This window comes from Liolophura sinensis, chromosome 3, assembly GCF_032854445.1.
Source record: "Liolophura sinensis isolate JHLJ2023 chromosome 3, CUHK_Ljap_v2, whole genome shotgun sequence".
Classification (NCBI taxonomy): domain Eukaryota; kingdom Metazoa; phylum Mollusca; class Polyplacophora; order Chitonida; family Chitonidae; genus Liolophura; species Liolophura sinensis.
Window position 1 is genome coordinate 3,229,142 of NC_088297.1, and position 18,038 is coordinate 3,247,179.

At 38.1% G+C, this 18,038-nt stretch overlaps 1 protein-coding gene across 2 annotated transcripts; it reads right to left on the reverse strand.

Annotated features, from left to right (window-relative positions):
• Positions 1-71: 71 nt before the first annotated feature.
• LOC135464184 (uncharacterized) lies at positions 72-14,519 on the reverse strand. Of its 2 annotated transcripts, none has more exons than XM_064741688.1 (6): positions 14,382-14,519; positions 8,912-8,984; positions 7,898-7,961; positions 6,837-6,961; positions 5,361-5,385; positions 72-274 (listed from the first exon to the last, which is right to left on the reverse strand). In XM_064741688.1, the coding sequence occupies exons 1-6, from the start codon at positions 14,482-14,484 to the stop codon at positions 182-184; spliced, it is 483 nt and encodes a 160-aa protein (XP_064597758.1). In that variant the 5' UTR covers positions 14,485-14,519; the 3' UTR covers positions 72-181. The 2 variants fall into 2 exon arrangements, with proteins under 2 accessions (XP_064597758.1, XP_064597760.1); XM_064741690.1 differs by lacking the exon at positions 72-274 and adding an exon at positions 4,719-4,992.
• Positions 14,520-18,038: the final 3,519 nt, after the last annotated feature.

The window sequence follows — 18,038 nt, forward strand, 5'->3', positions numbered from 1 at the left end:
TGTGATAGCATTGGTTGTCGCTATCTCTGATTCAAATAAATGTTGTCAACCCCAAAAGACGTTGTTGGTTCACATATGTTTTATTACAACGTGACTAATTTAGTTCATGGATGAACTTTCATTAAGACATCGCAATCAGAATTTATTTAAAAATCCAAAATTTTCGGGCGACCATGTCACGTTAAAGATTCTGTTGAAGCTTTCTGCTGACAAAGATGTCGGCGCATTGGTAAAACACCGCGGGAGCTTTAGGGTTCTTGGTTACGTACATGGACTGAAAGACAAACAACAACAACGTATTAACTGTTGGGGAGCCTACTACGATAATGCTTTTATCTACACGTCGACGCGCGAGATGCCATTGTATGCTGGCCAAAGCATTTGACCCTCTTTCACAAAACTTCGTAAATCAATTTTTCGTAACTTCTCTCGTAAATGTGACTTACGAATGTGACTTACGAACTTACGAAGTTTTGTGAAAGTGGCCCCTATCTCGCTGCAACTGTCACGCCATTGACCAATGGATGAATCCAACACATTCAATGTCCCAACATCCTTTCTCGTGACAACATTACTTTTTATTCCATTTCCGATGAAATGTGATGTTGGAGAGATTGAACATTTGTAAGCAATGTGTGGGGCATCCGATTGACCGCCGGCAGAAGCTTTATGTCAGGCGTATTTGCCGGGTACGAAGCAAATGTCAATTGTTTTATTCCGAACACTCTGATTTTGTTGACCACGACTGCGAGTTTAATCCAGCTGTCTTGTTCTACAGTCTCTATAACGATTAAAGTTCTTTCAGGTACCTGGCGAGGAATGAGGTTTTCTCCGAACCCATCTGAAATTTTTTTGTTTTAATAAACAAAGAAATGCCGTACCCTATAATACAATCTCCTTGGTTTACAACAAAATCCCAGTGTTCTGTCTTATTTGTCTTAATTAGGTGGAGAAAACCGGAGCGCCCATAGTAACTCAACGCTCTTCGTTATAGGCACCTGACAAACCCTCCGTCTTAACGACAAAGAAAACACTAGAACGAAGTACATATCAAATAATAATATAGTTCGTAGTTCTTTTGTTTGAGGAGTGGGGGGTTGCGAGTAGAAATTTTCCATCCGATTAAGATGGTTTCAGAAAATCAGATTCTACGGTGGTCAGTAGTGACCTGGGGGTGTTAATATATATATATATATATATATATATATATATATATATATATATATATATATATATATATATATATATATATATATATATATATATATATATATATATATATATATATATATATATATATATACATATATATATATATTCAAATGAGGAGGAATTCTAAAATTATCCCAACATCAGATGAAAGAATGTGAAAACTTTGGTCTTTTTTGAGGAGAAAAAGGTATTTGGAAATAGTTTGCATGATGAGTATTTGGGGCCATCTCTTGGTATAAATCGTCTTTGCATAATAATGTTCTAAATAAGGATGTTATGCTTGTCTAAGAAATTTGTTGTATATATCCAAACACATGCCTTTAACCTAAATAATAACAAAAGTTATGAATATAATGAAAATATAAATATGATCAAACTCCAGATTGATACAGACCAAATTCTAATGCCAATATATTTAGTAAACATGTGTTACATCTTCATTTATAACATTATTTCGCAAAAACCATATATATCAGGAAGTGGTCTCATATACCCACCATACAATAATTATTTTCAAGTGTCTCTTTCTATTTAAAGAGAAATTGAAAAAAATATCGAATACCACATTTATGACGAACTTTTCGCACTCTTTCATCTGAGCTTAAAGCAATTTTTAAGCCAAAACCACAGTCGATTCGGAGAGAGCTGGATTCAAGCCTTTAATTACTTAATCAGTGCTCAGGGGACAATTGATCTATTACAATTAGTATTGGAAGTAAACTACCGCAATTTGGCAGGTTCCTCACAAACCTCTCCACTTAAAGCTGTTTTACAAGCAATATACGACGCCAGACAGCATTATGGTGGGAGGAAAGCGGTCAGAGCCGAGAGGAAACCGACGACAATCCGCACGTTGCTGGAAGACCCTCTCACTGACGGCCGGAGAGAAAGCCAGCGTGAGCAAGACTTGGACATACAGCGAGGTCATTGTGCCGCACTAGCGCGCTAATCAACTGGGTCACGGGAGCACTCAACCATGCTACTGTGCATGTTGTGGTGTATTTATTTACTTATTTCATTGGTGTTAAACGCAATACTTAAAGACCCTTTCACTTAAACGAGTTTTATCTGTTCGTTGGCAATGTTACATTGTGTAAAGGTATATTATTAGTTGGCAATGTTTGCTTGAGTAAACTATATTGTTAGTTGGCAATGTTAGCTTGAGTAAAACTTTATTTTTAGTTGCCCATGTTAGATTGTGTAAAACTATATTGTTAGTTGGCAATGTTAGCTTGTGTAAAACTATATTGTTAGTTGGCAATGTTAGATTGTGTAAAACTATATTGTTAGTTGCCCATGGTAGATTGTGTAAAAGTATATTGTTAGTTGGCAATGTTAGCTTGAGTAAAACTATATTGTTAGTTGCCCATGTTAGATTGTGTAAAACTATATTGTTAGTTGGCAATGTTAGCTTGAGAAAAACTATATTGTTAGTTGCCCATGATAGATTGTGTAAAACTATATTGTTAGTTGGCAATGTTAGATTGAGTAGAACTATATTGTTAGTTGGCAATAATAGATTGTGTAAAAGTATATTGTTAGTTGGCAATGTTAGATTGAGTAGAACTATATTGTTAGTTGGCAATGTTAGCTTGTGTAAAACTATATTGTTAGTTGGCAATGTTAGATTGAGTAGAACTACATTGTTAGTTGGCAATGTTAGCCTGTGTAAAACTATATTGTTAGTTGCCCATGATAGATTGTGTAAAAGTATATTGTTTGTTGGCAATGTTAGCTTGAGTAAAACTATATTGTTAGTTGCCCATGATAGATTGTGTAAAACTATATTGTTAGTTGGCAATGTTAGATTGAGTAGAACTGTATTGTTAGTTGGCAATGTTAGCTTGTGTAAAACTATATTGTTAGTTGGCAATGTTAGCTTGTGTAAAACTATATTGTTAGTTGGCAATGTTAGATTGAGTAGAACTGTATTGTTAGTTGCCCATGATAGATTGTGTAAAACTATATTGTTAGTTGGCAATGTTAGATTGAGTAGAACTATATTGTTAGTTGCCCATGATAGATTGTGTAAAACTATATTGTTAGTTGGCAATGTTAGATTGAGTAGAACTATATTGTTAGTTGGCAATGTATAAAACTATGCTGATAATTAAACATCAACAAGCTGCATGTATGTGCAAAGCATAGAATCACCTTTACGAGAGAAATAGTGCATGAAGTATCTAAATCAAAGCTCGGGCCGTCAACCCGTAAAAGAATATCCAACGTTATATTCCCAAATACCAGCTAAATTAATAAAATTTGCATCCCAATCTGTAAAAAATATGTATAATTTTAACGCAAGATTGCTATCTTGAAGTAGAAGTCGTCAAAAGTTTCCAGCTTATACTGGAAAGACAAGGAGATGCACGTGCAATTCGTTAGCAAATCATTCACTGAGAACTTTTGCGTAGATCGTGTTATTATAGACTACACATGCGCAGTTGAGGCAATTGGGTGCAAGATTGACCACCGAACTTAAAAAGTGAAGGAGCAGTGATTGGGTAATACTGGCATACAGATATTTTAGGTTGTTGATGCACTATAAATTTCTTTACTGTTAGATTGCGCTTCGTTATAATATGTGAGAGTTTTGTGTTTGGATAGAACTGAAAACTGTTTTGCCGCTGATACTTGTTATCCATCCCTGGAGGTTACCAAGGTAACAAAATGTTATGATTTCACTTCCAGCAGCCATAGCTCAAAAAATGGTGGCTATGCTAGGTTGGCTTTTTGATATGTTGTAGATAAAAATGCAAGCTGCGCGTGGTGATATTGTATTGTACAACGCCATAGTTTAAGGATTTATATTTCTGAGGTTGAAGTCGACAAATTTACTACATTTGCTGGATAGTAAAGAAAATCACTGCGTCCTATAGCAGGCCCTACCTTCGTCTTGCCTACACATATGCCTGACATAATACTATGCATTATTGTCCATTGGGATCATCCTGCTAATTTAGCACAACGACAATCTCTAACGGTATATATGGCTTTCCTGCTCTGACTTAATTTATAGCATTTGTATGTATCTTTAGAGTAATCTCCCTTTGTTCTGGATCACATGGGAAGGCGGCATATCTTTGAATCCCGTAAGGTTGGTGCCAGTGTAAAGCAGGACATCGCCATCTATTGTTATCACAAAAAATGATAATTGCACAACGTCTAGAATGTTACAATGTATTAGTTTCTAATGTAACGTTGGTCTGTCTTTATTGAGACGTCATCATGATGAGCTGGGAAAGCAACGTTTGACGTCAATAAAATCAGGTCAAGGTCCTATTACCGGGCGTTTGATGGGTTCCCACTGGACTCCACTGAATGTCAGCTCAAACACTGTGCTACAACGATGAAGTTTCCCCGCCTAAAGTCAGTCACGATCAGCGACTTTCAATATCCGTGCAACTTCCTCAAACCATCAATGATCGTATAACCACAGCTGTAGTAAAAGCCTACCACATACTTAAACGACACCAGCCAAAGGGCCATAAAAAGTTTTTATGGCGTTTAACAAGTTTTATTTGGAACAGAACGAGAATAGTATCCTTTACAATGTGAAAGAATCAAGACTGGAAATGATTTTCGTGTAAACAGTCACAACAGTTTGACGTAATGCCTTTTGCCGACTTTGTCATCTGGGCAAAACTAACTGTCCTTCCCACAAGGGCCTTTCCGATGAAATGAAGGCAGGGTACGAGTCAACCTTGCCTAGTTCACAAAGACGTCCGCGCATTGGTAGAACACTGATGGTGCATTTGGGTTGTTGGTCACGTACTGGGACTACAAAAACATGGCGGCAATAATATATTTCTAAAGGCGTTCTATACTTTTATTTATACTAAATTTTTTAATTCGTTTGTAACCAAATTCGAAAATTTCATACAGTACTCTTCGTCCACATGTTACGTGACGTATCATCGTTAAACCGTGAGCAATGCACGTGACATGTAAACTTGTCTTTCACCCAAGGAGAAAAATGAAAGCATAGCGTGTATGTTAGTTAAATTACCCCTTATCACTTGTTATGTCGTTATAATGTTATACAAGAAACAGTAATTAGCTGTTAGTAACGGATTAGATGTGTATTAGTTCTTTGGAAACAGGTAGTTTCCTTATTTCACAAATTATATCCATTCTCAAAGACTTACCCTGATTACAGCGTCAAGATTTGTCCTAAAACCAAATTAAAACAAACAAATATATATATATATATATATATATATATATATATATATATATATATATATATATATATATATATATATATATATATATATATATATATATATATATATAGAATATGCAGGTATTCTAAATGTTAAAGGCGTCAATTCAAGAAAAAATAAAACGCCCAGTGAAAAATTTTTCGATGGGGCGATTTCATAAAGCCAGTTGTGACTTCTGTCAAAATTTGAATATGATCATAATGCTTGTTTTGGACTGTATGGAAATTAAAAGTGAAAGTATTAAGTGTTTTAAGCTGAGCTAGGTAATCCTTGAAAGTTGACAATGACGTTCTGGTTTGTTATTACTTGTTTATTTTTTTGGTAACAGGAAAATATGTGAAAGGAAACGACACGAAAATGGAGGAAACTTGTTAGAGATCAGGGCAAAGCGATCAGGGGCCAGCGGAAAGCCACACGACACAGGAGGAAACCGCCCAGAGGCCCAAGAAAAATCAGAACCCCATGACGAAAAACACGAAAGATAAAACAAAAGTGTTATTTGAGACAAAGAACCTTCCAAGGTTTTCAATGCACAAAGCTTTAAGTTTCAGGGCCTTTTTCGCGAAACTTCGTAAACCAGTCTTTCGTAATTGTTTGCGTAATTCCCGTCGCCTTCTTTGGTGCTATGACCTACATGACGCCTTTCACACAAAAGTTTAAGTTTTGATTCAATACAACGAAAGGACTTGCCATGATTTTGTAGGAAACTTTCACAAAACTGGCTGAAGCCCGAACTTGATTTCTAACTCGTCATAATCAAGACATACAGTGCAGATGGGGAATTTTATATTCACATGGGACCAGGAAATGATGTTCACAGAGTACACACGGGGAGTGTTATACTCACATGGGACCAGGCACAGTGATGTCCAGAGAGTACACACGGGAAGTGTTATACTCACATGGGACCAGACACAGTCATGTCCACAGAGTACACACGGGAAGTGTTATACTCACATGGGACCAGACACAGTCATGTCCACAGAGTACAGACGGGGAGTGTTATACTCACATGGGACCAGGCATAGTGACGTTCACAAAGTACCAGATGGGGAGTGTTATACTCACATGGGTTCAGGCACAGTGATGTTCACAAAGTACGGATGGGAAGTGTTCTACTCACATGGTACAAGACACAGTGATGTTCACAGAGTACAGACGGGGAGTGTTATACTCCCATCGTACCAGGTACACCGATGTTCACAAAGTACGGATGGGAAGTGTTCTACTCACATGGTACAAGACACAGTGATGTTCACAAAGTACGGATGGGAAGTGTTCTACTCACATGGTACCAGGTACACTGATGTTCACAAAGTACGGATGGGAAGTGTTCTACTCACATGGTACAAGACACAGTGATGTTCACAAAGTACGGATGGGAAGTGTTCTACTCACATGCTACCAGGCACAGTGATGTTCACAGAGTAAAGATGTAGAGACGGTTCCCCCATATCTGGGATCTGCACCAGTTGTTTGAAATCAGTGAAGGGCGGGAGCGCGATATCCACGCTGAAGTAGCCCTGTAGGAAAAGTTTTAGAAATAAAGTGGCACTTGTGAAATAAACTTTTGAAAGAAACTCTGACCTTTTGTTGGGAAAATTTACCACTTTGATATAAATGACCACTTCTGAAATAAAGATCGACCCCATTCGAAATAAAGGACAACCATTTTTAAATTGAAAACTGACCACTTTTGAAATAAAAATTGATCTCTTTTGAAATAAAAATTGACTGTTTTTGAAACAAAAGCCACTTTTGATATAAACATCGAGCACTTTGGAAATATCCTGCCATTTTTGTAATAAAAATTTACCACTTTGGAAATGAAAATTGATTACTCTCTTGGAGTACGTCGCACTTTGAAAATGAACTCGTGGCTTGTTTTGACATAAGTCTGCTACCATTGAAATGTTTCAAAAAGTGACCAGCTATAAACAAAAAGTGCAGAGATAGTCAGTCCAAACTTCACATTTCAAAAGTCTTTTTTTCCCAAAAACTGGCACTTAGTTATAAAAAGGATATTATAAACGCTTACAACCGAATAACTAATTGAGTTGAATAAAATCAGCGGGCGTTTTTCACACTTGCTAAAAACACAGCTAAAGTTCGAAAACTACATTAAGTAGTTTAAGTGTATGAGGATATTGTATACAAATAACATGCTATCCTACCTGTAAAAGAACCAAAAGTTTCATTCGTCAACTTTTCCCCAGTAACCGTTCCTTGACTACGAAATATATTTCCTTTTGCATACGTAATACAATATACAGACAACATATCCAATCTCAAAGTACGATTTCACATTTTGGCCGCCATGTACGACATAGAAAAAATGAAATTACCAAATTGTATGATATGTAAGCACGTTAAAACAACATTTAATGGTTTTTATTTACTTGTATTAAATATTTAACATTTACCAATTTCTTATTTCGAGTAAAAAAGCATATACCTACCGGAGAAGCTTCTAGCCAATGATCCAGGTTCTTCTGAATGGTGACTGTAAAATTACGCTCCGCTCTGAAAGTTACAAATCATACCACAGATATATCTTATTGTGTATAAGGTTGTTACTTAGATACTGCATGTTTCATTACAATTCCCGGATTTCTTTTGTTTATAAGGCTACCAAGATGAAAGATGGACACTGCTTGAAATTTTGCAAATTCCTCTCCTGCCGTAAGTGGGAAGGTCTGTCAGCAACCTGCGGATGGTCGTGGGTTTCCCCCGGGCTCTGCCCGCTTTCCATCCACCATAATGCTGGCCGCCGTCGTATAAGTGAAATATTCTTGAGTACGGCGTAAAACACCAATCAAAAAAAAATTTTGAAAAAAATCCCGTGTGAGCCAAGGCTGGAATTGAGGCAATGATTCGTTTGTCTTAAAAGAAAAGAGAACAAATAAGATAACCCTCGTTATGCAGGAAGATGTAGAAGAACACATTTTTCTTGTTTAATTCAGCTCTATATCAGGATGCAAGGGCGTATATAAGATACTGCTATTGAAACATTTATATGGACGTTTAGAATAAAGTCCTGACTGAAGTAAAGCAATAAGAAGACGTATTTCATCGGTTACGTGTGAAAATTTGCCAAATATACACTGTCATCGCCGCTCTGATATACTCTCTACCTTGTAGTCTTTCACTTGTGTATTTATTTATTTATTTATATATTCATTTATTCATTTGATTTTTGTTTGACGCCTTACTCAAGGCAAGTGGTCTTTAACGAACATTAGGCTACACAGCAAACGACAACATGCATGAGAGCCGTTCACAGCTTATTGCCACAGCCAGTGACACGGGGAGAATGTACAAATTCCTTCACCGCCCAAGGCCGGGTTTGAACCTGCACCTCGTGCATCCTTGAAACTGAAAGACAAGCGCCTGTTAACCACTTGACCCCGGCCAGCTTGACTTTTGTATTGTTACATTATTTTGTGTAGATTTACTGTTATATGAAGACGTACGGTATGCTTAGCCCAGCCCCAGATTGCGGTCTTCCTCCGCATGGCGCTTTCAATAGAATGCAGTCAGAGCTTCCTGGGAGACAAAAGAAAACACAGAGGATGATTGTTAGCATGTCAGAACAACAGGTAACACGTACAGTCGTGTGTTTAGTACGCTCGAAAAAAAAATCTTCCGTTAATTCCGTTGCCTGATGGATGACGGATTGCATTTCCGTGGATCTAACGGATTAATCCGTTCCCGATTACTTCGTCATCTCCGTTCTACAAAGCTATTGCAATGCCGTGGCGAATCTCTTCACTGTATGTTGTCATGGAAATTGCAACTGCCTCGTAGAAGGCGCATTCCGTAGAAGAAACGAACTGATTCGTTATTATTTCTTTATCGGTACTAATTACTCATCGCTTGACAAATGGGCAAATTAGAAACCATCCCAGCTAAGGCGTCCTTGATGTTTTATAAATAAACACAAATGAAACAAAAAAGCCCCACATGAATACCGAAATATACCCATGGGGATCTTCGAATTTTGCTTCTTGTTCTCAGAGAAACTGGCGCTAGTAACGAAAAGAAAATATGTTCCATTTGGTGCTTTGGATAGCAGGTCTTGACAACAGTCGAGGTACAGTGGAATACTCGTGTCATGTTCTAGTCATCTCCAAATAATGGGGAACTAATGGGACGTAATGGGGTTTCGAAAGTCTAAGCCGGACTGGTCATTGTTCTCTTGTAACCCGTGAGTACTAAAGTCTCTCTTTTAGCCAGTCGCCTATATTCGGCAATATGTAAAATCAGTCTTTCTCGCTACCAAAATTGCCTTTAGTCAGTGACACGTAACATCACAGGCTCAGCACATTGATATATTGGAAGTCCACATTATTGGACAGAAAAGCGAGAACACTTTTTCTAATCCTTAATATTAAAGAGCATCACCTCGGTTTCGACGGCAAGAGCCTAGTGCCTCGGGCGACGTCATAATTATTTAAAAAAACAGTGGCATGCTGGATATTGGGTGGAGTTCAACATCTTAAAACAAAGGACGACATCAGTTACATAAACTGCTATCGACTTAAATCTAAACTGTGTTACTGACACTGCCATATTTGATATTGTTCACACGTTTTATTATAACATAATCTTGATTTTATTTTATCTCTTGTGGTACAAGATCTCATGGCAGTAGGATATTACAGAGGGGCCTCCGTGGCTCAGTTGGTTAGCGCGCTAGCGCAGCGTAATGACCCAGGAGTCTCTCACCAATGCGGTCGCTGTTAGTTCAAGTCCAGCTCAGGTTGGCTTCCTCTCCGACCGTAAGTCGGAAGGTCTTGCAGCACCCTGCGGATGTTCGTGTACGACGTGTACGATTATACGACGGCGGCCATAATGCTGGCCGCCGTCGTATAAGTGAAATATTCTTGAGTACGAAGTAAAACTCCAATCAAATAAATAATAATAGGATAATGGAGTTGGATGTTACGAAAATCTGTTATATAAAAAAAACTGTGCAGTTTGCCCAAACCGTATGCTGGTGCAAACAAATTAATCAGGCCCATTGTCCAGCATGCCAGTTGCTGTTGAATAATTATAACGTCACCCGAGGTAATGAGTTCTTGGTGTAGAAACCAGGCTAATGAAGTTTAAGATTATGAATGAGAAAAAGTAGTCTAACTGCATTTTGCTTGCAATAATATAGACGTACAATATATCGTTACGTGTCACTAACGAAAGGCAATTTTGTAAGCGAGTATGACTGCTTTTACTGACAGCTGAACATAGGCGACTGGCTAAAAGAAATAGACTATACGTAATTAGTCCACAAATCGTCACCCGAATGAACAGCAAACTGCGCAGCTTGGACCAGAATTTCGTTAGGAGTTTCGAAAAGTTACTCCCATTAACGACACAGGCCATGTTATATCAGGTAGACTGCATGGCAAATAAGACACAAACCAGAATATACCCGGGTAGTTTTTCCATTGGCTCGGTTAACCACCATGTAGCTGTACTATAATTACTAGTGTTAATTTAAACCGTTATCGACTATTCATTTCAGTCCTTTTGCCATTTAAGTTTGGTTTTCATAGCAGCCGTTAATTTCCCAAATCAATGTGGAAAATTAATACTACTTGGCGGTAGTGGTTGTGGTTTGACTGGACGTTAAGCTTTATGCCACACCTTCACTGATTATTCCACACCTGCGCCAGATACGGGCCATAAGACACCACTTGCCCCTTGACCTTATGTTCTTAGTCCCAGGGTCAGTGGTCAGTCCTGACATTCTATCTGCAAACACCTTTGATAAGGCAGCCCTTATCAACTGTCTTACGTAGCATTGTGTGTATTTAGCCTACTACCTGGGGATGGACTTTTGCGCTCTGTTTAGAGTCAGCGATTCATTCGCCTATTTGTGTTGTAAGTACGGAAGCCGGATAAGGCTATCGTCGTACCGTCGCCGTATCGCCCGGCGATTGCATGAAGCGATGCAGAGATTTAACGGAACGATGAAGTGATGGAACGTTGTCACAGCACAATAGCATATAATGATGGAACAATGTAACTGCACGATGGCATGAAGCAACGAAACGATGTGATGACACCGTCGCATGAAGCGATGGAACCATGTCACGGCACGAGGCATGATAACACGAAGCGAAAACATGATACGAAGCGATGACACGATAACACGAAGCGATGACAAAAAGCAAAGACATGATGACAGAGTCGAAATGATGACACTATGGTTGCCTCTAGCGGCTTCCACATGTAAGAGCAAAGACTTAAGCAAACGTAAATCCTGTGACATGCTTAGCTTTCTTCAAACACGAGAACTGAGGTCAATTTTTCACGTCTTCCTTTGAGTACATCTGTCGCCTAGGGCCTCTGAATTTGTTCAACACCCTGGGGACATTTTGTTATTAACTTATTTTGTTATCTGTAAAAAAATTCTTCTTCTGTTTTTGCCATGTGACTTCGCAGTTCGTTATACTGGAGGCTGTTTCCCTCATAAACAAGTTGGTCCCAGGCGTAGAAGAACAAAGCTGTCACAAAATGTAGTCACATGTGTAGATTACGATATTAATACATTTGTCGTTGAATTTTTTTTTATCGTCTGAGGGTTTTTTTTTTGCATCTAGTTATTAAAATAAACAAAAACTTTCCTTGTTCATCTTTCCGTGTTATTGCGCAGTTCCATCGAGCGAATATGTTGTTTTCAACAATTTGTGGGCTAAAATTGGCACAGCAAATCTGCTAATAGATATAACTTAATTCTTGGCTATTTTTTAGGTCAAGATCCCGATATTGCTATATAATGTGTGTTATCAGAATTATAAAAGAAATGTCAAGATAACTCCGCGATTAAGCCTTTATTAACAAGACCGCATATTTCAACGCATATTAAATCAAATAAGAATTGTTAATTCCGTGCAGTTCCTCCTTCCTTACCACATCTCCTCACTTTAATATTTTTTGACTACTAGGTATATTCTAAATATTTCAGATTTGTTTTCTGACATATTATGTCGGCCTTATGAATTAATTTTTACAAAGCTAATGTGTGAATGATTGCAGTCAGCTTACGACAAATTGACAGTATACAGATTTGTACCAGCTATGACATCGGAATCGCCACGATACATCATGGTACATGATTGTAGGTTTACGCCAGATCAGCAGTAAATAATAACCCAGTATTCAAAAATTACCAAATTAATTATTTTACTTATTCATTGATTTATTTGATTAGTGCTTTACGGCGTATCCAAGAATACTTCACTGATATTGACGACGTCTATCAGCATTATGATGAGAAGGAAACCTACGACCATCCGCAGATTGCTGACAAACCGTCTCCCCTACATCCGAAAAGGAAGGCAGTATGAGCGGGACTTGAACTCACAGCGATCAAATTGGTGAGAGGTTCGTAGCTCATTGTGTGGCAATTGGCACAATAACAGGTTCATTTCATAAGCTGGCTTGCGACCCGGGATTAGTTCAGTGACTTGTTTGTTGTTTTTTTTTTGTAATAGCGTGCCTTCTACGTATGAAGCGAACTTCTTTGATGCCAAACGTACTAGTTGTCGCAGGTAAGTTTTGTACGCCTTCACAAAAGGATAAGTAATTCCTAACCTAGAAACACATGAGATCCAAGCTGTAAGTCTCTTTTTTACGCCCCTTTATACAGGCTGATAAGGAATTAGGCCTACATGTGTACTGCTGGAGAAGACGCACTGGAATTCGACACGAGGCTTCTCCCGAGTGTCTACCTGTGTAGCTCAAAGTCAGGATACCTGGGATCAAACTCAGATCGCGTCATAACAAAAACTTTAAAATCGGTACTTGCTACTGCCGCGCTTGGCGCTCAGCGCCGAGAGGTTAGAGCAATGAAATGAAACTGGTTAGCTCGGCGTCAGTATAATGTGACTGGGTGGAGTGTCATGTCTGGTGTCGCTACTTCATAGCTCTTAGATCGGTTAGACATGTTCCCTGCTTAACTTCCACATTAACCGCTCTGAACTGTTACTTTCACTAATCTCATAATGTGGGAATAATAAAGGCCATATCATCTCATTATGTGGAAATAATAAAGGCCATATCATCTCAATATGTGGGAACATTAAAGGCCATATCATCTCAATATGTGGGAATATTAAAGGCCATATCATCTCAATATGTGGGAATAATAAAGACCATATCATCCCAATATGTGGGAATAACAAAGGCCATATCATCGCAAATAACACAAACCTAACACGCTCGGACAGCATTAGAACTTCGCAAGCCGCCGTTTTCAAATCACGTGACTCGGTTGCTAAGGTGGTTTCGGCTGCTCTTCCCAAAATTAAGACAATCTTTTTCCACAATATAGTTGATTATGGATCATTTCCGTTTATTATGAACACACAAATTAAAGTTAAGACTCCCAAACAATTTTTTCAGTCGCCCTTTAGATAGTGTACATCTTATTGGTTGAATCTTTTTCCGCACAATACCGATTGCGGCCGACTCAAATTGAAAATGGCGAGTTGCAAAGTTTGGCCTGCCGACGATGTAACGGATACATTTGTGTTAATTGTGATGGCCTTTATTATTCACGAATAACTAGGTGATATGAAGTAAGAATTACTGAAGGAAAACAGTTCCAGGTGCGTTAATTTAAGAGTACAGATCTGTCTTTCTGAAAGCTAAGCTGGGAAGAATGAAAGAGATCTCAGATCTAGCTACTTCAGTGCCAGTTCGACACAAGGGGACACAGTATACATGTATGTATTGTTAAGTATGATACGAAAATCCAAACAAAAACAAACATACATACAAGAAATAGTGAAATGCGCTGACTTCATGGTTTTGTTTTCTGGCTGCATAGTCTCGCTCTTACACAAAAAATACAGAGTTTATATGCACACACCTTGCATTCCTCGTCGTGAAAAATATGACGTAAAGATCCAAGCTTACATGCATACATGTACATACCTGCTGTGTTAAGCCCGCTCATAGAGCCTCTCTGGGGGGGACTGATCATACAAAGGTGTGCCGAAGCTGCAGCGACTAGAGCAAGAAACGCCAGGTATTTCATCTTGTCAGGTGTGTGTGTGTAGGGCTCCCTTTACTCTGAACGCCTACAACCAGAGGCAAACTTCATATATTCTCGCACAACAGAGTGGATCCGCAAGAATCAGGGCACCGGTCTACCTTAACCCTTTGTATCCCAAAATAATTTCAGGCTATGGTCTAAAATTTATTTCACTGTTTCTCAACACTATACTGAAGGATGGAGCTCCTGTCAAGCCGTACGTGAAAGGTCTGACAGCAACCGGATGATCGTGGGTTCCCCCCGGGCTCTGCCTTGTTTCTTCTCGCCATAATGCTGGCCGCTGTCGTATAAGTGAAACGTTCTTGAATACGGCGTAAAACACCAATAAAATAAATAAGTAAATAAATAAATAAATAAATAAATAAATATACGATTACGGGGTATTTTAAATTAATGGATGAAAGATACCGGAGTACCCGGTATAAACCACCGACCTTTTGCAAGTTACCGACGAACTTTCTCACGTGTGACGTACAGATATAGACACCATACTGGTGGAAGACGTCTTTAATTAACGAATGTTAGACTCAGCTAAAGGCCATACATCGTCGACTGCTTACCTAAGCCTAAACTTATTCCAAGTCAATCAAATTCTTAAATATATTTATCAAATAAATTTTGACTGTTTGACTGATTATGTGTTGTAGTTGTAAAATTGCAGCCCAGTTAGAGCATTCAGCCTCTAATTGCTTGTTTTATGCAGAAGATTAAGGCCTTGTAATTTAGCCAAAAAATTGATGTCTTTGTAAAGAATGCATGATCTGTGCACGGATCCTAGGAGAGATTGTCATACTTGGGTTCTGATATGAGAATTATGAACGAGTTGCAACTGCACGCATCATTCACGAAGAAACTTAAGTTTTGTTTTCTTTCATCGTAATCTACATATGGATATTATTAAAATTATATGTTATAAAAAATTATTATTATATTATATTATAAAAAACATGGTTGAAAACCGTCGAGATACGTTGGCATCCAGTAGCTAAATCAAGTCAGTCGAGTTCGTCATGTTTTAATCAGACAATAGCGGGAAAAGTACATATGCCGTGGCTCAGTTCAGTGTGTATATCGCATAATATGCAGGACATAAAATGCACGTACAGTTCTTGAACTAGTCTTCTTATAAAAGCTCACTTTGATTGCATTTAGCGGAAAAAGTGAACCAGATTCTATGCAGCCAATTTATTTATTTATTTATTTATTTTTTTTATTTATTCCATTGTTGCTAAGGCTATACTTAATAATGTTTATACGCTACACTCAATACTGTTCATAAGCGATCCTCAATTTTTACGCTCCACACAATAACGTTTATACACTACACTTAATAATGTTTATACGCCACACTCAGTAATGTTATATGCTACACTCAATAATGTATATACGCTACACTCAATAATGTATATACGCTACCCTTAATAATGTTTATATGCTACACCCAAAAATGTATATACGCTACACACAATAACGTTTTTACGCTACACCCAATAATGTTTATAAGCTATACTTAATAATGTTTATACGCTACGCTCAATAATGTTTATACGCTGCACTCAATACTGTTATACGCTATACTCAATAATGTTTATACGTTACACTCAATACTTTTTACGCTACACTCATTATGTATATACGCTACACCTAATAATGTTTATTCGCTACACTCAGTAGTGTTTATACTCAACACTTAATAATGTGTTTATGCTACACTCAATAATGTTATACACTACACTCAATAATGTTTATACGCTACACTCAATAATGTTTATACGCTACACACAATAGTGTTATACGCTACCCTCATTAATGTTTATACACTTCACCCATCACTGTTTATACGATACAATCAATAATGATTATACGCTTACCATGATTAACTTTATTGGTGGAGGAAACCGGGTGCCCATAGTAAGCCGACCTATGAAATCAAACTAACAGGACTGTATTCTCAGAGAAATGACTAGTTATAAACATTTGTGATCGATAAATATTTGCTTTGGCCATTGAAAGGGTCATTTTATTTTGAACCTCGACATCAGATTTATAATTTATGCTAAATTTTCAGTGTGAAGGGGTTAACATAGATATCAAATTCTGCACGTGGCATGTTCGCACATCAATGTCGAAGATCAGATTTCTGCATGAAGTACTACATGTAGCTGTGACCTCTGACACAGAAAACTGTCGGAGACACGTGAAATTGACACAAAACATCGCTGTAAACATGGACAGGGATATTTTGGGATTAACAAGGCCGAAAACGTGAACTAGCACTCTGTACTATATATCATTTGGTTTTGTAAAAAATCAAAACCTTTCTGCTCTTCTTTTTTATTGGCTTTCTCTCCGGCCGTACATAGGAAGGTCTTCCAGCAAACTTCGGATGATCATGGGTTTCCTCCGGGCTATGCCCGGTTTCCTCCCATCATAATACTGGCCGCCGTCTAATAAGAGAAATATTCTTGAACACGGCGTGAAACATCAATCAAATCAGTAAATAAATAAAAATCTTTTTAAGTAAATAAATAAAAACCTTTTTTCAAGAGAGGTTTCTTCAGCGTCACGTGGTTTGGTAGATCTGATGCGCGAGGCCTATCCACGCCAGGTACAAGAAACGAGAGTTCAATTCCGGCCACGGTTAATTGCGTTGAATGACGCTCGTGTGGCTGTTTGCACAGTCTGATGTTCAGTGAAGATAAGTTGTTGTCCTCTGTGTGTAGATGCATATTTGTAACTTGGGTCACACGTGAAAAAGCTCTCTAGGAGCTCGTTGGTTCACCCCACGGGCTCTTTGGTTTTCTATACGCCTATACAACTGACTAAAATCGTAATTAAGCGAAAAGATCTTGAATACGGCGTTACAGAACAGTCAAATAAATATATTATGAAAGCTTTGATTGCGTGGCAGACATGTTTTTGATCGAAAGAAATCGAGCCGAGCCCAGAGAAAAGTATACATCACCTCGCAGAACATTTATCAAATCTCCTGATGGAAGGCCATAAGAAAATCAGTGAGAACCGTAGTCGGTCACATCATAGTTTATCGTCAATAACATCGCCATAACATCGTTGGTAAAATATTAACAAAAATCACAGAAATGTAAGGAATAATGCTATAAGAGAGTACTAGAAAGTGATCAAAAGGCCGGTAATTTTCAATGTACTCCAATGTACTTCCCTTATTAGTAAAGGCAAAATTTATTTATTTATTTATTTATTGATGTTTTACGCCGTACTCAAGAATATTTTACTTAAACGACGGTGGCCAGCATTATGGTGGGAGGAAACCGGGGAGAAAGCGGGGAAAACCCACAACAATGTCTGTGGACGGAGGAAGTCGGCATGAGCTGAACGTAATCTCATACATACTCCTTACAGCGCATGCGTCGCTCTCCACCTTTTGATTTACATCACTGCCACCAATACACAAGCTTGAGTCTGTGAGATACACACGGGTTTATTTAGGTGTATCCTAATCATTTATCTCCCCCTGTGGAACTATTTAATCAGCATTCATCAATGAAATTGTTTCA